Source organism: Chiloscyllium plagiosum, chromosome 4 (assembly GCF_004010195.1).
Source record: "Chiloscyllium plagiosum isolate BGI_BamShark_2017 chromosome 4, ASM401019v2, whole genome shotgun sequence".
Taxonomy (NCBI): domain Eukaryota; kingdom Metazoa; phylum Chordata; class Chondrichthyes; order Orectolobiformes; family Hemiscylliidae; genus Chiloscyllium; species Chiloscyllium plagiosum.
This window is the reverse complement of record NC_057713.1, coordinates 16,208,568-16,230,027: the sequence shown is the minus strand read 5'-3', so window position 1 is coordinate 16,230,027 and position 21,460 is coordinate 16,208,568. Positions and strand designations below refer to the sequence as shown.

Below are 21,460 nucleotides of genomic sequence, written 5' to 3'. Positions count from 1 at the left end.
GGGGGATATGTTCCATAACTAACCTACTCCATTGCGCAAGTCCTGGGATATTTTCTGATATCCAGCTCATCAGAATGTTCTTCCTTGCACAATATGAAAGAATGTCAAACAATTTCTTCCCATGCGCATCCAAAGAGGGCAGATTTGGCAAACCCAAGGTGAGGGACACCGGATCTACCTTAACCTCGATTCCCAGGATTCCTTCCAAAACACTTGCTATAGCACCCCAATACCTATGACGGCAATGAGTAAGAGTACCAATATCTGTTTTACATTTGGAATACATTGGAGAGATTTCTTTTTTAAATTTCGCAAGCTGCTCCGGAGCCAAATAGATCCTATGGAGAACCTTCAGTTGCATAGCTTGCATCCTATTACAAATTGAAATCTTCCTCACATTCTCCCAAATATCCCCCATGCCTCTGATGAGATCTCCAGCCCCAATTCCTGAGTCTAGATCCCATACAGCTGTTCAATTTCCTTCGAGACATTACCTCCTAGTAAATGCTCGAGAGAGTACCTGTGGACCGAAGTACTCTCCTCTCCACATCAGACTGATAGGGAGTAACCAGTAATGTAGTCTTTTTCTGTATAAAGTCCCTAATATGAAAATAACGAAAGAGGTCCCTACTGGATAATTCATATTTCTGGCTCTGTTGATTGAAAGCCCTCCCCCTCAAATAAGTCTAGGTGGGAGAAATTTTAAAGTAAAATACTTTGTTGTGCTTATTTCACAATAGGAACGTTTTCCAAACTGATTTTAATTTATGTTTCAGTCTGTACTCTGTTGCTACACTCTGAAATTCTAATAACCCACACGATTTGAAAATAATAAGAAAAGTTAACAATGCATCAAAGTAATTTAGTCCATCATTTATCTTCATGTAGATTGTGAAAATTAATATTTACGAAGGTAACCATGCGGGAAGAATTCATCGAGCGAATTTGAGACAGCCACCTTGAAAAATATGTTGTGGATTCAACCAGGAATCAGCCTGTTCTGATTCTCATTTTGTAACAAGGCCAGGCTAACAAAACATCTTCCAAGAAAAAAAGATTACCTTGGGAACAGTGACCATATCTTCGTAAAGTTTAACAGTCAGGTTGAGAGTGAGAAACCGAAATAAGAATAACTATGAAGGAAATGAGTACAGAGCTAGTGAGAGTGGACTGGGAAAAACAGTTCAGCTAAAGAGGGCGGCACGGTGGCACAATGGTTAGCACTGCTGCCTCACAGCGCCAGAGACCCGGGTTCAATTCCTGCCTCAGGCGACTGACTGTGTGGAGTTTGCACGTTCTCCCCGTGTCTGCGTGGGTTTCCTCCGGGTGCTCCGGTTTCCTCCCACAGTCCAAAGATGTGCAGATTAGGTGAATTGGCCATGCTAAATTTCCGGTAGTGTTAGGTAAGGGGTAAATATAGAGGTATGGGTGGGTTGCGCTTCGGCGGGTCGGTGTGGACTTGTTGGGGCCTGTTTCCACACTGTAAGTAATCGAATCGAAAAGAGACAGTTAAAGGATAATGATAGACATTTAAGAAATACTTCATGACTCATAGAAAAAGATATATCCTACAATGAAGGAAGGGTTCTAGGAAGGGGATAAATCAATTATGGTTAACCAAGGAACTTATGGATAACATCAAATTGAAAGTAAAACATTAATATAGATGGCAGAAGATTGAGATAACCAGAGGACTGGAAGACTGCTAATGTAACACCCTTATTCAAAAGGGAATGTAAACATAAAAAAAAAGGTATTACAGGCCAGTTAGTTTAACATGTCATTGGAAAAATGTTGTGGTCTATTATAAAAGATGCAACAGCAAAGCATTTAGAAGTAAGAATTTAATCAAGCAGAGTGCATGACTCGTGAAGGGGAGATCGTGTCTGACAATTTATTACTGCTCATTTAGGTGGCAACAAGCTGGAAAGATAAAGGGGGAACAATAGATATAATGTATTTTGACTTCTAAAAGGCTATCAATATCATGATGCAAGTAAGGCTACTTAATAAGATCCTGTGGTGTTGGGGACTAGTATATCAGTATGGACAGAGGATTAGCTAACTAATAGATAACAGAGGATGAGGGTAAGGGGCATTTTCAGGATGGCTACCTGTAACTTGTGGAGTAGGACAACAATGCCTGTTGGGGCTACAATTATTTACAATGTGGCTACAAAGGCAGAAATTGAGAGGAATGTGTTTTTTTGTTTCTCTCTTGAACAGCCAGAAACTAATTACGTGGGAGGGGTACAGGGAAGCTCAGTGCAAGCTGGAAGAACAACACCGTATTAATTTTTTACAATTAATTAGATTAGATTCCCTACAGTATGGAAACAGGCCCTTCGGCCCAACAAGTCCACACCGACCCTTCGAAATGTAACCCACCCAGCCTCATTCCCCTACCCATATTTACCCCTGACATGGTAATTTAGCAAGGCCAATTCACCTAACCTGTACATCCTTTCCACTTGGGAACTCTGCAGCCTTCGGGACTGACTATTGATGAAGGTGATGTGCTTCTAGTGTGCACTGAGCTTTGCTGGAGCACTGCAGCAAGCCTGAAACAGAGATGTTGACCAGGGAACACATTTTCCTCGCTACCATCAGTTCTGAGGAAAGGTCACTCGACCCGAAACGTTAACTCTGTTTTCTGTCCAGAGATACTGCCAGACCTGAGCTCTTCCAGCAATTTCTGGTTTTGTTTCCAATTTACAATTTCCACAGTTCTTTCGTTTCGGTCCCAACATTTTTCATTTTAATGATGATTATGTGTGTGTATGTATAACTGTGGCAATTCATATTGGTACAATTATTTGTAAATGACTCATATACATGAATGGATATGGATGACTAAGTGAAAGTTTATGTGATTCAGTATGAATGAAATTGCTAAGAGTGCTACAGTTTCTAAGTTCAGTGTTTCAGTGATTGAAATTAAGTTGACACTAAGCTGGTATAGAGGTCGATACAATGCACTCTGTGGTACAGAGTTGCAATAGGAACCAAATTTGTACCCCAGTCAAGTTCTCTTTTGACTATATAAGTGCAGTTGTGGTGTTGCTCATTTAGCACTACATCTGTATCAGTGGTACAATTTGGACTTCTCTTGTTCCCAGATACAAGACTCAAAAGCAGCTTGTCATTTCTTTAAAACATCCAGGGAATCTGCGGTTGTTTTAAGAATCTTTCGGAAGGGCCACGAGGAGCTTGCAGCAATTTAAAGAAACCAATTGTAATTTCCTTGAATAATAAAATAAATGTGGTCTGTTGACCTGGAAATTGTACTAACAGGAAGGAATTTAAATACCAAAAAAACCACAAAGGAGATTCAGAGGAAGGATATAGTGGGTGAAGATGGCTAACACACAGATGTCATTACAAAAAGAGGAATACACCAAATTCTGGTGAGAAGAAAATCTCTTTCAGAACGTGGCTGGTTTTCTGTTTGTCAGAAAAGGAGACAGGAGCTCTTGGAGCTGTCGTGCAAGTTGGCTAGAAAGGTGTTAAACCTGGAAAGTCATGTAAGAACCTCTGAGACACTCTCAGGCCACATAAGGGAGAGTTCAGAGATTGACGAGTATCCTGTTGGGTGTTAACCATACCAGAGCGCTCCGATGGAATACAGCTGCTGGTGAATATGACTCAAGGGCTAAATGAATTGGCAAAGAAGGTCAGAGGTCCTGTGTACTAAAGGCTGAGTTGTGAGAATTGAGATTGCCACACTTGTGTGGGGAGTGATTCAGTATTTGTGATTACATGAGACATACTTTTGTTCTATCAGCTATTTTTACTTGAAGTATCATTTGCCTGTTAATTTCTACTTATTCATGGTGTTAGTTCTAACTTTTTTTTAAGATGAAAATTACACAAAGTGAGCTCTTATTGTTCATTTCCTCATTTGGGGAAGTCATAGAAATACAAGTAGGCCATTCAGCCCATTGAGTCCATTCCATTATTCCATGAGATCATGACTGATCTGATCATTCTCAACTCCACTTTGCTCCCTCATCTTCAATAACCTTTGATTCCCTGACTGATTATAAATCAGTCTATCTCAACCTTCAATGTACTTAATGACGCAGCTTCTGTAGACCATCATGCTGGGTTGTGTGATAAATGTGGTTATTGTTGGTTCACAGTTTCCCCTCAGCGATCAGAATAAGGGTTAGTGAATTGAGCAGGCACGGTGTGCCAAGGGATCTGCCTTACCTTCAGATCTTGTTCCAAGTTCCTTATCAGCTCACCATCAACCTGGCCAGTCTGAGCAACTTTCAGGCTTTTCTGCTCTGCTTTCCTGAGGCGGTACTGCAGGATGCGGCAGTTCTTGTTGGCTCGATCCAACTCTCTGCGGAGTTCCTGCAGCTGGTATACATCCTCCTCCAGATAGCTGTCCCGCATTTCTTCCATTTCCGACCGTAGCTCATCCAGCTCATCCTGCATTTTAAATCATGCACACAGCACAAATTAGCAACAGGTTAGGCACAACATTCGCCACAGCCTTCCAGTGTTGCATTAACAATGGACGAGGAGTGAAAGGGCAACATGCAGACTGCAGATATTCAGTGAAGATCAGTGCACACTGTGGGATGGTAGTGAGTGTTGGTATAGCAATGTCAATCTGGTGTGTGTGTGTGTGTGTGTGGGCATGAAAGTGAGGTGGGTGGGGGACAGGTGCTGACTCGGGCCTCACGGTTTCCCACTCATGATAGAACACTGCAGTATCTTCCAGTGGAGGCAAAATAGGACCAGTGAGTTATTCTCCTGCTGGCATCTTCTGTTGGCTGGTGCACTGGAAGCAGATGGGGGCACCTGTCCTCATGACTATACAGATCAGGGCACAGACAACAAATAGGAAGAGAGAGGAAAGGGGAAATTCAACTCAGAAAAGTATCTCTTGGAAAGAGGGGCAACAAAACTTTAAGTAAATCAAAAACAAAATCAATTTTACAAATCTCACCCTTCCCACTTGCATGATAAAGACCTCCACAAATGAAGAGAAGTCTTGTGTTTCTTGTTGAACGTTTGCTTTCATGTGAACCTTGCACTCATTAACGTGAGAGGATTCAGTGTTGAGAGAAGGATGGAAGATTTTTTGTTTGATTTTAAACACAACATCTGCAGAGACCAGCTGCAGAGCTAAGCTCTCCCAATTCTGTCCCAACAATTAATACATTAATCTCAACACCAAAGGAACAGCTGTCACTTCAACATGCCATTACCATCTCTCACACACCATTCATGCTCCCGAAGTAGGATTGCCAATTTGGCATTGACAGATTTAAGTCTGAATGTTTTGACCAGCACTGATGATGCCCAAGTCCCATTAATGGAGGAGCTCAACTTCATTTTAAACAACAAAGTTTGAGAAGGGGCTGGACTGTTTTTGAAATAAGCAATCCCATTACCGGTGGTGAAGTAAGATTTTAATCTACTTTGAAAAGTAGACTGTTTTAAATCTATATTTTGGATGTTTACAAAACAATACAGTTCCTGTGTTCTGTAAAATATCCCCTGATTTTGCTCACATCGGAAACCAAGCATTTCTAACATATAAATCAAATATGGTGGATATAATCAATGCCATCACATTGTTCTCCCCCCCAAAAAAATTTTAGTTTCAATCCAACCTCTGAACAACCAGGACTTCAAAATTCCCCAGGACTCTGGAATGTAGTGTCAACTGGACATAGCCATTGTAGTCTACCACCAGAACCAGACCATGGAATCACTATAACATTTTGGCCCTAACTCAAGTTGAAGGGTGACCTCCTGGAGTTACCCGTGTTCTCTTACAGGGCATTGGACTAGTCAGGGAATACAGGAAGAAGAGGAAACCATTCAGCCCACTGGGCCAGTCCTGCTACTCTCAATCAAGGCTGATCATTTCCTCATTGTCTCTTCTCCAAAAGTCACAACAGAACCTTCCCTACGGTGGGGTGAATTGGGCAGACTGCCCACACACTCTGGAGAATCCTGCGCTCAGACCACATACATCTGGGAGAAACCAGGTTAGGGTGGTGTGGGGGAGGAGGGCTCCTCTGTGATTTCCCTCAGTCCATGTATTTCCCACACCCAATGCCTTAATGTCATTAATTTCCAGAAACTTACTAAGTTCGGTCTTGAACCTGCTCAATGATTGAGCTTCCACAGCCTTCTGGGTTAGAGAATGCTAAAAGATTTCCCCAACCTCTGAGTGAAAGTGTTGCTGCATATCTCAGTCCTAAATGGTCTGCTGCTTGTCCTAAAATTATGTCCCCGATTCTAGCACCACCATCCATGGAGAGGCACGCTATCCTTATCCACTTTCTCATGTCCTGGAAGAATTGTGAGAGTCTCAGTGAGGTTACTCTTCAAAAAGCTCTGGAGAATACAAATCCAGTTTCCTCCAATCTCTCCTCATACAGCAATCCTGCCATCCCTGAGATTAATCTGGTAAACCTCCATTGCACTGCCTCTGTGGCAAGTACATCCTACATTAGATAAGGAGATCAAAACGGGATACAATCCTCCAGGGAGGTCTCACCAAGGTTCTACATAACTGCAACAAAAAACACCTTTACTTCTGTACTCAAGTCCCTTTGAAATGAATGTCAAGTTTCCATTTGTCTTAATTCCTGCTGTACCTGCAAAGTAGAGTTTACAAGGACATCCAGATCCCTTTGGACATCAACAATTCCCAATTGCTCACCAATTCTAAAATAATGTGCCTGTTTTCTCTACAAAAATGATTAAACTTCATACTTATTACATCCCATCTGCCGTGTTCTTGTTCAATCACATAGTCTGTCAAAGTCCTTTTGAAGCATCCTTGCCCCCTCCTCGCACTTCCGTTCCCAACCAGTTTGGTATCATCAGCAAACTGGAAATATTACAATTGGTTCCCGTGTCATGATATTTTACATAAATTGTGAACAGTTGTGGATAGTTGTGGTGGACCTTGCAGTACCCCACAATCCTGAGAAAGATTCCTATCTTTGCTTCCTGACTGCTCACCCATTCTCAAACCATCCTGTTACATTTTCCCCAATCCCAAGTGCTTTGATTTTATTTAGTAATGTCCGGTGCGGGACCTTATCTAAGGCTTTCTGAAAGTACAAACATATCATATTCAGTGGAGGTTTTCCTTTGTCTGTGCTACAAGCAATTTCCTCAAAAAACTATGACAAGTTTGTCTGTTTCCTTTAATAAATTCACATTGACCATGTCCAGTTTGCTATGCTTTCCCAAACATTCTGTTGTCAAATCCTTTATAACAGCTTCTAACATTTCCCTACAACTGATAAACAAGCTAACAAGCCTACAATTCCACTCTCCCATTCTTTTTAAATAATGACGTTACATTTTCCATATTCCAGTCAATACGAATCTTACTCGAAGTTATAAAATTGCTAAAGGGAACCGTCAAAGCACTCACTATCTTAGAATCCCTACAGTGTGGAAACAGGCCCTTCGGCCCAACAAGTCCACACCAACCCTCCGAAGGGTAACCCACCCAAACTCATTCCCCATTATTCTACATTTACCCCTGACTAGTGCACCTAACCTACACATCCCAGAACACTATGAGCAATTTAGTCTGGCCAATTCGCCTAACCTGCGCATCTTTGGATTGTGGTAGGAAACCAGAGCACCCAGAGGAAACCCACACAGACATGGGGAGAACGTGCAAACTCCACACAGACCGGCGCCCAAGACTGGAATCAAACCCAGCTCCTTCATGCTGTGAGGCAGCAGAGCTAACCACTGAGCCACCGTGCCACCCTCTCTATTGCTACTTCTGAGAATTAAGCTTATTTGGCTCAGAAGTTAATAATTAAGTTAATTTTCCAAATACTACCACTTCACTGATACTAATTTCCTTTAGCAGCTCATTAACACAAGTCCCTCAGTTGCTTAGTATTTCTGGCAAAAGGTTTGATACTTCCTCTGTGAAGCCAGATACAAAGTAACCATTTACTTTCTCTTCCATTTTCTGATCTCCACTACAATTCTCCTTCTGCCACCTGCATTGGGCCAGACTTATCCTCGCTAATCTTTTTTTCCACTACATTCCACCTTTATGTTCTTGATAGCTTGCTTTCATACTCACTTATCCTATTCCTACATGCACATTGAAGTCACCCATCATTGCTGTAACTTGAACTCGATATTAAAACTGTAACTTTTGCTCCTAAAGTTGTACAAAAGGCAGCGATTGTGAGAATGTCTCAGCACTAACTGAAGATAATGGAGTCTCACATGGTACAAGCACATACGTCTGAAAGATACAATTTAAAATGAAATTGCAGGCAGTTACTGATTATTAGTTGTTCTGACATACTTGGAAGAAGAGGTGGTGTCATATTAGCATCACATGGTCAGGTATTGTGTTTTTAATATATTCTTTTACAGAATGTAGGCATCACCAGCATTGCAAACATTTACTGCCTATCCCTCAGTACCCTAGAAAAGGTGGTGGTGAGCTACTCTCTTGGGTGTTTGCAGTCCATGTGGTGTAGATATAATTGATAGTACTGTTACAGAGCAGGCTCTGGGACTCTGAGCAATGCTGATATATTTCTAAGTCAGAGGAGGGTGTACTTTGAGCAGCTGTTATCTTTTTTGCATGTTATGAAGTAAATAAAGAAAAATGAAACTTGAAATAAAGATAACAGTTGCCTGAAACAAGACAGGCAACATCTGTGGAGATTGGAAAACAAATGCTCCTTGGTCTGCTGTTCTTGTTTCTATGTGCTGATACCTCTAAAGCGACTGCGGTGAAATATTGTTGATTTGATGAAACGTGCATCCTTTGATATGACTGTTCACAAGACCATTGTTTGTGGGAGGAGCAGTTGGTTCAGATGGCTGATTCACAATGCCAAGTGATGCCAACAGTGTGAGTTCAATTCCCGCAACGGCTGAGGTTACCATGAAGTGCCCACTTTCTCAACCGCACTCCCTGCCTCCGGTCAAACCATCTCCAGTCATCTCTCTCTAATGAGAGAGTGGCCCAATTGTCCAGTATGACTATGGTGACTTTACCTTTACTTCATACCATTGATTGAAACAAAAGAATCCTCCCTCTTCTAAGCTATTTGCCCTTCTCTGATGTGTGTCCCTAGCTGTGGTGACATCATTTGAAAGCTAAATGACTAGAGTTGCCTCTTGTGACTCTGAGCAGCATAGTAAGTTCTCATGTTGACTTTTAAAAAGTTAAATTCTGACTCAATATGTTCTATGTTCTTAGCAGATTTTTGTTGCTCTCCCCACTTTGAGTGAGATGTAAGGAGATAAGATCAGGCCCACCCTCCTGTTTGTAAGTGATTTGCCACAGTGTTTTATTTGACATGAGGAATCCCCATCAGTTTGGCAGTAAAAATGGTGCCTGGATTTAGCCAATACACCGAACACCGATTCCATTAAACTTCTTCAGCTCAGGGACTCCCTTTAGAAGCAAGCGCAGCTACTTGGTAGAGGTGTGGGAGGGAAAATACTCTGAGTCTAAAGTAATGTTCGCTGTAGGAGCAATCAAGATAAACCGTCCATTTTTTTCCTCAGGGATAAAGCAAGCATTCTGGAGACCACCCTGCACCTCCTACATCAGTCATTAACCAACTCAAACAAGTTAAAGAACTTGTGGCTCAAGTCTTAAAACACAGCATTCTTGTCTATGGGAAAATTATTCCGCAGTTACATTTGAGAAATCTGTCAAATCCTTTCCATTTCAGAATTGCCATTAAAAAAAAGCTTATGTTACATGCAGTGGATCTTCAATCCTTTGCCATAGAGCAGGCTTCACTGCTCCCACAACTCCAAGGGTTATAGAGCAAATAACTCAAATTACACTGCTGCTGATTGATGCTGTGAGCAGTGATTACTCTGTGCTGAATTCTACATCTCCACCACACCCGCCCCAACACAGCAGTCCTCTTGGAATCACTGACCCCAACTCAGGTCAGCAGTTGCTGGGCTACATGATCCAACAGCTAATTGCTGGCTCAGGACTTGCCAGGGTAACACTTCAACAACTAAACCAACCATAAATCTGACCTCATCAACTAAAAACTCCTCCAAACCCCAGCCAACCCTTTTACAGAAAGTTAGAGCTGAAGAATTGAACTTCCTACTCTCTGCAACAGCCCACTGAAATAGGAACAGTAACTTGCTACTAGATCAAGCAAAACATTTTTAAAATGCACCCATAGTATGGTGGGTATTGCTACTGCCCATCCCTAATGGCCCCTTAGAAGGTGGGAGAAAGATGAATCGCTGTAGTTGCTATAGGCCCACAGTGTCATTAGGGAATGAGTACCCGGCTTTCGACCCAGTGACACTGAAGGACTGGCAATATATTTCCAAGTCAGGACGGTGAGTGGCTTAGTAAGGAGCTTGCAGCTTGTGCGTTTCCATGCAGATACTGCATTTCTAAGTGGTAAAGGCTATAGTAAGGCACTGTTAGAGAAGGCTTGTTGAGTTATTGTAGTATATCTTGAGATTTACATACTGCTGCCAATGCCAGTGCGCAGGATGTGATATTTTTAAAAATGAAACCTGGGACACTCCCTAGTGTTTCTAAAGCCATACCAGCTGCACTTGTTGGTTCTTGCACTCTGTCAGTGAACAGCAATTGCATCTGGTGATGTGGTGCAGATCAACGGGACTACTTTGTCCTGGATAGTGTCAAGCTTCCTGAGTGGTGGGTGAAGCTGCACCCATTCTGGCAAGTGGGGAGTATTCCATCACACTCCAGACAATACAAAGTACTGAGCAATATTAGGCTATTCAGCCTCTCGAGTCTGCTCCACCAATTAATATGCTCATCTTGGCCTCAACTTCACTTTTCTGCCCACTCCACTTAACTGTATAATGCGTAACTAATTATAAATCTGTCTCTCTACCTCCTCCTTAAATTTATTCACTGTCTATTACACTCTGGGGTAGTGAATTCCACAGATTCACAACCCTTAGAGAAGTAACTTCCCCTGATCTGTTTTTATTCTGCAACCCCTTAGCCTAAACTTTTGACCTCTCATTCTAAATTGCCCTAGAAAGGGGAACATCCTCTCTGCACCTACTATTTCAATCCCCTTTATCATCTTAAAAACCTCAAATAGTTCGCCTCTCATCCTTCTAAACTCTAACCAGGACATGTCTCAACTGTTCAATCTCTCCTCAGTCTGACATTACTCTAATGGACAGACTACTCTGCCAGTAAGAATGGCTGACAGTGTGTTGCTGGAAAAGCACAGCAGGTCAGGCAGGCTTCTGAGGAGCAGGAAAATGGACGTTTTGGGCCAGACCTCATTCCTGATTAGATTTATATTAGACGAGATTTCCTACAGTATGGAAATAGGCCATTTGGCCCAACAAGTCCACACTGACCCTCCAAAGAGTAAACCACCCAGACCTATTCCCCTACCCTATATTTACCCCTGGCTAATGCACCTAATACAGTAGGCAATTTAGCATGGCCAATTCACCTGAACTGCACATCTTTGGATTGTGGGAGGAAATCGGAGCACCCAGAGGAAAGCCACGCAGACACGGGGAGAATGTGCAAACTCCACACAGTCAGTTGCTTGAGGCTGGAATCAAACCAGAGTCCCTGGCGCTGTAAGGCAGCAGTGCTAACCACTGAGCCACCATGCCCCCGCCGAAGCTTTACCACAGCTTCACTTAACAAATAATACCATGATATGAAAAACAATTCTCTGTATATGAAGGGCTCCGGCTCAAAACGTCGATTTTCCTGCTTCTTGGATACTGTCTGACCTGCTGTGTCTTTCCAGCAACACACTCTTAACTCTGATCTCCAGCATCTGAAGACCTCACTGACTCCCAGTAAGAATGGCTGACAAGTTTGCCACAGCTGGAGTTTGAGTATTCTGCATTTGACCTGACATGATTTCACTACACTTCTATTCTTCCCCCATGATAAACACCTTGCACTCCATCATGAACTCTGCTGTGAAGGAATGGCTAAACTGTCCAAGATTATCTGCGAGTAACAATGTACATTCCATCACTCCATCAGCCTATGTTGAGTGTACCTCCATCTTTAAGGGCTATTGACAACAGTGATAGCAAGCTCTTTTAAAACATTGCAAGCAAGTTCCTGGGTCTCCTTCTAGGTAAAAACAATGACTGCAGATGCTGGTAACCAGATTCTGGATTAGAGTGGTGCTGGAAAAGCACAGCAGTTCAGGCAGCATCTGAGGAGCAGGAAAATCAAAGTTTTGGGCAAAAGCCCTTCAGAAGGGCTTTTGGCCGAAACGCCGATTTTCCTGCTCCTCGGATGCTGCCTGAACTGCTGTGCTTTTCCAGCACCACTAATCCAGAATCTGGGTCTCCTTCTGACAAGACACAGGCTTGGATTTGAAGCTTTAAAAATTACTACTGTTTCCTCAAATCATGCAATTACGGGTCAATTACTCCACCACAATTAGTGGGAAAAGGGATCACAAACTTTTCCAGATGCAATTGCTGTTCACTGACAGAGTGCAAGAATCAACCAGAGCAGCTGACATGCTTTAGAACCACTAGGGAGTGTCCCATGTCTCAATGTCTGGCCTGGCAATCTCTCATTTCAGAATTTTCATCCATGTTTTCAAGTCTGTCCATTGTCTGTCTCATAAACCCTCCCCAAGGCCATTTCGCAGTAAACTCCTCGAGCTCCAGAACTCCGAGATCTCCCTGTTCCTTCCACTTCTAGCCTGTTACCCACTTTGTATTTTAAATCACTCCATCATAATGATCATTCAGCTGCCAACACCCTAAGGTTTGGTATTCCCTCCTTAAACCTCGACATAATTCTACCTCTCTCTTTTGCTTCATAATGTTTCTTAAAACATCACTCTGTCCAAACTTTTTGTCAGGTCCCCTATTACCATCATATAGTTCAGTGTCAAATGTTGTTCAGTAACCCTCCTATGAAGCACTTCAGAATGTATTACTGCCTTAAAGTAGCTACATAAATTCAAGTTGCTGTTTTTGTGACCACATTCGATTCCCTACAGTGTGAAAACAGGCCCTTTGGCCCAACCAGTCCACACTGACCCTCCAAAGAGTAACCCACCCAGACCCATTTCCCTCTGACTAATGCACCTAACACTATGGGCAATTTAGCATGGCCAATCCACCTGTCCTGCACATCTTTGGACTGTGAGAGGAAACCAGAGCACCCGGAGGAAACCCACACAGACACGGGGAGAATGTGCTGGAATCGAACCTGGGACCCTGGTGCTGTGAGGTAGCAGTGCTAACCACTGAGCCGAGTCAAAGTATATTCATTGTACTGAGATATGGAGAAGTTGCATAGACAGTTCAAGGCTAGAAGTTATTAGTGCTGAAAATGTGTTGCTGGAAAAGCGCAGCAGGTCAGGCAGCATCCAAGGAATAGGAGAATCGACGTTTCGGAGATAAGCCCTTCTTCAGGAGCCTGAAGAAGGGCTTATGCCCGAAATGTCGATTCTCCTGTTCCTTGGATGCTGCCTGACCTGCTGCGCTTTTCCAGCAACACATTTTCAGCTCTGATCTCCAGCATCTGCAGTCCTCACTTTCTCCTAGAAGTTATTAGTGAGAAGAATTGAAAATCTGCTACTGCTACAGAAAACAGGAGATAATAATAAAGGAATAAACCTTTTGTCCAATGGGCAGTAGCGAAATTGCTGGTGTTGTGTGTTTCATCTCCTGTTGTTCACTTCATTCATGATTTACATGGTACTTCAGATGTTCAACATTGTAGATTTATGCTCTGATGAGTATCATAAAAGAGATCAATAGCACTTTACACCTTGAAAAGGCTACCTAAGGGATGATAGATGCACTAATGCAACAAATCCCACCTCAGTCTTCATAATTCCAATTGATCCAAAATCAGCAACTATTTTTGCAGTCTAAATGCCAGATTTTCACTACACTGTGTGAAAACACTAATCCTGCTTTCACTCTTAAGTAATGGTAAGATCCGAGGGAGTGTTGCTGAACAAAGAGACTTTGGAGTGCAGGTTCATAGCTCCTTGAAAGTAGAGTCGCAGGTAGATACAATAGTGAAGAAGGCATTTGATATGCTTTCCTTTATTGGTCAGAGTATTGAGTACAGGAGTTGTGAGGTCATGTTGAAGCTGTACAGGACATTGGTTAGGCCACTTTTGGAATATTGCGCGCATTTCTGGTCTCCTTCCTATCAGAAAAATGTTGTCAAACTTGAAAGGATTCAGAAAAAATTTACAAGAATGTTGCCAGGGTTGGAGGATTTGAGCCAAAGGGAGAGGTTGAATAGGCTGGGGCTGTTTTCCCTGGAGCATCAGAGACTTAGGAGTGACCTTATAGAGTTGATAAAATCATGAGGGACATGGATAGGGTAAATAGACAAAGTCTTTTCCCTGGGATGAGGGAGTCCAGAACTCGAGAGCATAGGTTTAGGATGAGAAGGGAAAGATATGGAAGAGACCTAAAGGGCATCATTTTCTCACTTTTGAATCCAAATCCCTGATTGATGAACTGCAACTTTCCATTTGCCTTTTTTTGTATCTGTTCACTAGCTTCTAGAAGTGTCTGTCAAGGAAGACCCACATTCCCTTGCTGTGGCTCCGAATCCCTCACCATTAGGGAAATTATTCCCACTTGTTTTCTCAGATTCTTGATATTGAACTCAAGCCCAGCTTGGAGAGTCTGCAGGCCCATGGCTTAAGAAAGGACTGTAATGTTTGAGTTTTTAAACTTTGTTTCTTTATTTTTCTACTTTTATGCTAAAAAAACTGTCGTGCTGAACATTTTTAAAAGTATTCGCTTATTTACTACTTCTAAAATTAAGATTTTGTCCCTAGGTGTTTTGTACCTAAAATGGCGCTGTGTGTGGTGATATTTTACACTTTTTACAGTACTCTTACTACTTGAGTACGTGATAATAAAACCTAGATCTAAAAATCATTCTGTCATAGTTATACTCACATTCCCAGAATCCATAGCTCTAACCATACAATCTATAGACTGTAAATAATGGCCACTTACTTCCACCCATCCTCCCATCTATGCAACTTATTGTCTCTCCTAACTTCATGTCATTTCTAAACGATGATATACAACATTATAACTAAGGCTGATGCACCAGTGCAAGTTCCCTGGGTACCACCGACTGTCAGAGAGAGAGTGAACTCTTTGCCTTTATTGTAATAACACCCATATTATAAGCAATGTAAAACAGAACTCTATAGTGGGCTGCGTATGACCATTGGTGAATCTGCGGCTCTTCTCAAAAAGGTTAATCCAATGCTCTGCTCGATCAGAAGCACTGTGACTTACAACAGATCACTAACTCTGTGCAAACATCACTTAAACTCTACTGCAAACAGTCAACACAATTATAGCCAATAAAATCTGTAAAAAAAAGTGTTTTTCTTCAAAAGTTCCGTGCCAGTCTTCTAACTGTCTTGTTAAGTCCTGAAGCTTTCAGAACAAATTGTAGTCTCAAACACAGCAGCAGTCAGGTCAGTAACTTTTGGCCACTATTGTAAGGCAATTGCCAAAAGAAATCAGCAGCAAGATAAGAATATTCTTCACCAGCAAATGATGACCTGGAATGCACTGCCCAGAAGGGTGAGGGAAGCAGTTTCACAAGTAGGCTTTCAAATAACTTAAGAGGGGAAATCTGACAGGAAGTGGCAGGGGAATGGAATATAGCTGCTAAGGTCTATCATATACATGATGGGTTGATCAGCCTCATTTGATGCTGCGGTGTTTCAATGACTGATTGCAATTATTCAGAAATGCAAATTCGAGGATTCTGCAGGGGTTGCTGCAAGCTCCAGTGGAAGTGCATTATAAAATGTAGCCACATCTGTGGGATTGTGAAGCATGCAGCCTACATCTTTCCAAGCCATCTCATATAAGGAGAAGCAGGATTCTCCATGAATTTAGAGGATCAGTGTGAAAACATGAAATTAATTTGTGCACAAATCAAAGTGATAGAAAAGAGTTGATTCACTGGGAAGGGCAAGAATTCCATCTTGCAAACTCCATAAAGTAATCCTCAACACAGCACATTGCTCTGAACATCTTTTGCACTGGAATTAACCAGTTCACTTTACAAGTTATGTGGAAGTACCACTTTTATGATAAGTGTATTAGCCATTTGCAAACTCAACACTACTTATCCAACTTGTGTGGCTGAAAATGTGACACGATAAATATCCACATTTCAGAATATATTGCAAGAAGACAAAATTAGCAACCTGACCAGAATAACTTTCCCAAAAATAGGCAGCAGTTGGGAGAGGAAAGAAAATCAAACAGGTGTCTGCAGATGGTCGACATTACATGAGCATCAGCTGTAACCACACGCACATATTCTGGTGTCTTAATACCACAACCACCAAACATTTTGCTCTGTCGCTGACCCCAAATGAAGTCCATACATTCTCACATTTACACAAGGCCACTGCCTGTCATTGTATTTTTAAATTAACTCTATGGTCAAACTGCAAGATCAAAGTAGCTAAATAAAACAAATCTCCGCAATATTCAATACTGAACAGTCATAAATACACCATTATAAATTCCTCTTAATGACTGCCAGCTAACTGATAGCATCAGTCATAACCATGGTTTCAAGCATATTTGAATGGCTTTTAATATTCAAAGATAAGAGGCAAGAGCAGAAGTAGACAACACCAGTCCTCAAGCCTGTTCCACCATTCAACAGAATCATGGCTAACCATCAACCTTCCCACTGATTTTCTTACTGGCTTCATGTGTCTGCAGAGTCAAGGTGTAGCAACAACTTCTGAAACTGCAAATCAATGCCATGATTGGCATGCTGATGCCAATCGCCATGCACAGGGCATTAGAGCAGCTGCACACCCGTACAGCCTTGCAGCTTAGAGGGAATGCTGCTGACCATCCCCCCCTCAACTCCATTTTTCTGCCTGCTCTGGATTCCATAAGGGACCAAACATCTCTCGATCTCGGCTGTGAAACTGGATTGAACAGCAACTCTCTGGGGTAGAGAATTTCATGGACTCACAATCCTTTAAATGAAGAAGTCTCTCCTCATCTCAATCCTAACCAATCACCCTAACTGAGACTGTTGTCCCATGGACTAAATTCACCAGGGCAAACAACTTCTCAGGATACACCCCATCGAGCCCCTTCAGAATCTTCTATGTTTCAATGAGATCACCTCACATCCTTCTGAACTCCAAAAAATGTGGGCCTGATTTATTCAGCCTCTCATTACAGGACAACCTACCCATCCCAAGGACCAATTTAGTGAACTTGCAATACAACAATTTCCTTTCTTGGCTACGAAGACCATACTGCATACTGTACTCCAAGCATGCTCTCATCAATGCCCTGTATAATTGTACCAAGATGTCTTAATTCATATACTCCCGTCACCTTACAATAAAGGTCAATGTAGCATTTGTCTTCCTAATTGTTTACTCTGTCTGCATGTTAACTTTCTTCATTCCACATATGACTACACCCAGATCTCTCTGAACATTAAAATGTAAGATTTAAAATAAATTGATTTACTACCAAAGTGAATAACATCAACCAGAAATTGCTGGAAAATCTCAACATATCCAGCATCTGCAGTTAGATTCCCTACAGCCCAACAAGTACACGCCGACCCTCCGACGAGTAACCCACACAACCCCATTCCCCTACCTATATCTACCCTTGACCAATGCACCTAACGCTAAGGGGAACTTAGTAAAAACAAGGACTGCAGATGCTGGAAACCAGAGTCTAGATTAGAGTGGTGCTGGAAAAGCACAGCCGGTCAGGCAGCATCCAAGGAGCAGGAAAATCGATGTTTCAGGAATAGAGGCAGGGTGCCTGCAGGGTGGAGAGATAAAGAGAGGGGGGTGGGAGTGGGGAGAAAGTAGCATAGAGTACGATAGGTGAATGGGAGTGGGAGTGGGATGCCTGGAGGAAGAACGCCTCATCTTCCGCCTCGGACAACCCCAGGGCATCAATGTGGACTTCACCAGTTTCCTCATTTCCCCTTCCCCCACCTCACCCTAGTTCCAACCTTCCAGCTCAGCACCGTCCCCATGACCTGACCTACCTGCTTATCTTTCTTTCCACCTATCCACTCCACCCTCCTCTCTGACCTATCACCTCCATCCCCACTCACCTATACTCTATGCTGCTACTTTCTCCCTACCCCCACCCCCCTCTCATTTATCTCTCCACTCTGCAGGCACCCTGCCTCTATTCCTGATGAAGGGCTTTTGCCCAAAACGAAGACTTTCCAGCTCCTTGGATGCTGCCTGACCAGCTGTGCTTTTCCAGCACCACTCTAATCTAGACTACGGGGAATTTAACATGGCTAATTCACTTGACCTGCACATCTTTGGATTGTAGGAGGAAACCCACACGGAGAGAATGTGCAAACTCCACACAGACAGTCACCCAAGGCAGGAATCATACCTGGGTCCCTGGTGTTGTGAGGCAGCAGTGCTAACCACTGAGCCACCATGCCACCCTTTGGCTTTTTGAATCGTCTCACTTCTTCACATTATATACCATCCTGTTACACATTCCCTTAACCTACCTTTGCAGTAATTTACAACTCACAACTGCATAGTTTACATTCTCACCTGGCTTTGTATTGCCAGTAAACCTAGATTCAAAACTCTCCATCTTTTCGTCTGAATTATTAATGTAAATGGCCTGTGCTACACAAGCTCCACTGCTAAAATATAAGTGAACTTTATATCATTCAGAAGCCAGCAGCAAAATTAATAAATGGAATACTCTCGAAGTGTTCCCCTCTGAAATTATCCAACATACTTTCCTTCAGGAATAAAACTCACTGAACAACTCTCTATATATCATCCTGTTTATGTGATGATTTTAGAGTGGATATGACAGGGAGGGAAATGCCCATTTGAAGTGTTGTTGACTGCAGACAGTCAGTTGTGGTGGGTGTAGTTTGACGTGATAAATTGGATGTATCATACAACAAGTTTACTGGTACAACATTGAAGTATAGTGATCAAAATTCAATTGTTCCCTTGAGTACTGCTATTGATGTGCTATATAAACCTAATGATTATTGATGATAGATATTATACAGCCTTTTGGCAACTGGAAAGACATTCAATGAAAATGTGTCCTGTATTGTGGCTGTAGAAATTAAATAGAAATCAACCATCAATTATATCCATTGAATATACATGTATCTCTCTATGATATCCATATGTCTATGTGGTCACACAGACATAAGCTCTGATACATATTACAGTGTATAAATAGATATTCAGCATATGTAGACAACACAATCATAAGCTGTGTGTGCAGTACTACACCAGGCTGTACACACCAAGACTGGAGCCACTCCAGCAAAATCTGGAGTCCAGCCATTGGCAACAGAAGAGTTATTTTTTGAAAATGTATTAGAAAAAAACTTTTGAATATGTTATTTTTACAACCCAAACTGGTGCTACAAACCAATGCTGCAAACAAACGGGAATTAAGCAGTTTCATGTGAATTCAAAGTTAGCACTTCCCAACATTTTAGATCTGTTCATATAAAGTAAATTTAAACAATGCACCGCTGATTATGAACCAGGTCTGTTCATCCAATGTGGCCACAAATGGCTGTTTCACGCTGCAATATAAAGATGAGGGGCACTATCTCCTGCAGTCTCCATAACAAAGAATATGTAAATGAACCTAGCAGAATATGAATAAGCTTTAGTTATAAGAGCTTTGTGAGGAGACCAGTCATCTAGCCAGAATACTATTAAAAAGGACCTTTGGGCTCAATGTGCTGCACAGCAATACATACAGATGATATAAAGCCACTCATTATTATCTGGAATGTGAGTGTGTAACTGTGGCCCCAGCTGGCTAATAAGGAATACGGAGTTAGGACATTAACTGACTTGTAGCAAACTGTCAACTTGTCGACAGCGATATGCATCACCCAGACAGACACTCCATGTGATTTTCTTTTTTATCATCACTAGGTCAAAACTGGCTGTCACAGGGCATCTAATGGCGTCTGCCACTAATTCATCATTGCTTGGCATGTTCAGATTGTTAAATAGTTTGTGTGAGGAACCTGCGAGCTGATAACATCGTAGGAAGGGAAAACCAGGCATCTTTTATGTGAGAGATCAGATAAACAACTGTGTATCTCCACAAAGTGCGAGCAGCAGCGGAGGTAGGACGAACTCGGAAGACTGCAGATAAGGTAAGGCAGTTTTTATTAAAATTACTTACCGGTAGCGGGCAGCTGTGTTTTTCTCTTTCACAGAAGTAGCGGGAGCAGCGGAGGAAGTGACGGGGACCAGAGGAGTAGCCGGGAAGGTAAGCAGTGAGTACAAATACTCACCCTTCAACGCCAACGGCCATTTTAAGTGCGAGTAGCAGCGGAGAAGGAGCGGGAGCAGCGGTGAAAGTGATGTGGACCGGAGGGGCAGCCGGGAAGGAAAGCAGTGACCATATATATCAGCAAGACGGCTAAACCCGAGATTCTACTACTGTAGTGTCTCCCACCCGCCCTCCTCCTTTAACCTAGTTAATAAGTAGGAAGAGCGGGAGCGACGACCAGGGGACTGCCGGTAATATATCTGGGCAGTGGCCGAACCCAAGACACTACACATGCTGTGTCTCCCACACCCCTCTAACCAAAAATAGGAGTCTGGTTTGTTATGGTAAGGATTTTCTATTTCTTTATCGGTGAATGGTTAAAAATTTACTTTTTATGGTTTATATATTAATTGGTTTTTAGAAAAAGACTATAGCAGAGAGGTATCAGAAAGTATTTTAACTCAAACCTATACAAAGTAATAAAGTAATTAACTAAGCAGAGATGGCTGGGCAGGTGATGTGCTGTAGCTGTATGATGTGGGAGCTGGCTGATCCCATTGTGAATGGCAGTGACCACATCTGCAGCAAGTGTTGGTTGCTGGAAGAACTCCGGCTCAGAGTTGATGATCTGGAATCTGAGCTTCAAACACTGCGGCACATCCGGGAGGGGGAGAGTTACCTGGATGCTTTGTTTCAGGAGGCAGTCACAGCTGGGAGATTAAGTTATTCACATTCAGTTAGTGATCAGGGACATCAGAGTGTGACTGTAAGTGAGGCAGGTAGGGGGAACCTGAGTTCAGGAGTGCAGGAGCCACAGCCCTTGACCTTGCCCGACAGGTATGAGATTCTTGCTCCCTATACGGATGAGGAAAAGGGCTCTGGACAGGATGAGCCAGCTGACCACGGCACCATGGTGCATAAGGCCATTCAAGAGGGGGGAGCAAAAAGACAAGTAGTTGTTATAGGGGATTCTATAATTAGGGGGACAGATGGTATCCTTTGCAAGCCGGATCGGGAGTCTCGCATGGTGTGTTGCCTGCCCGATGCCAGGGTGTAGGACATCTCTGACCGGCTTGAAAGGATATTGGAGCGGGAGGGGGAGGATCCAGTTGTTGTGGTCCACGTTGGGACTAACAACATAGGCAAA

The 21,460-nt window shown here is 42.6% G+C and overlaps 2 protein-coding genes across 4 annotated transcripts in view; one reads left to right on the top strand and one right to left on the bottom strand.

Moving 5' to 3' along the window:
- The window catches only part of rab12 (RAB12, member RAS oncogene family), a 376,582-nt gene that overhangs the window by 281,976 nt on the left and 73,146 nt on the right, over window positions 1-21,460 (top strand). The gene's annotated exons all lie outside the window — the stretch shown is intronic.
- Window positions 1-21,460, bottom strand: part of LOC122548878 (microtubule cross-linking factor 1) — a 208,133-nt gene that overhangs the window by 173,024 nt on the left and 13,649 nt on the right. For all 3 annotated transcript variants that reach the window (XM_043687778.1, XM_043687776.1, XM_043687777.1), the window contains exon 2: window positions 4,213-4,437. In XM_043687778.1, the coding sequence (XP_043543713.1) occupies window positions 4,213-4,437 (225 nt within the window). The remainder of the gene's footprint in view (window positions 1-4,212; window positions 4,438-21,460) is intronic.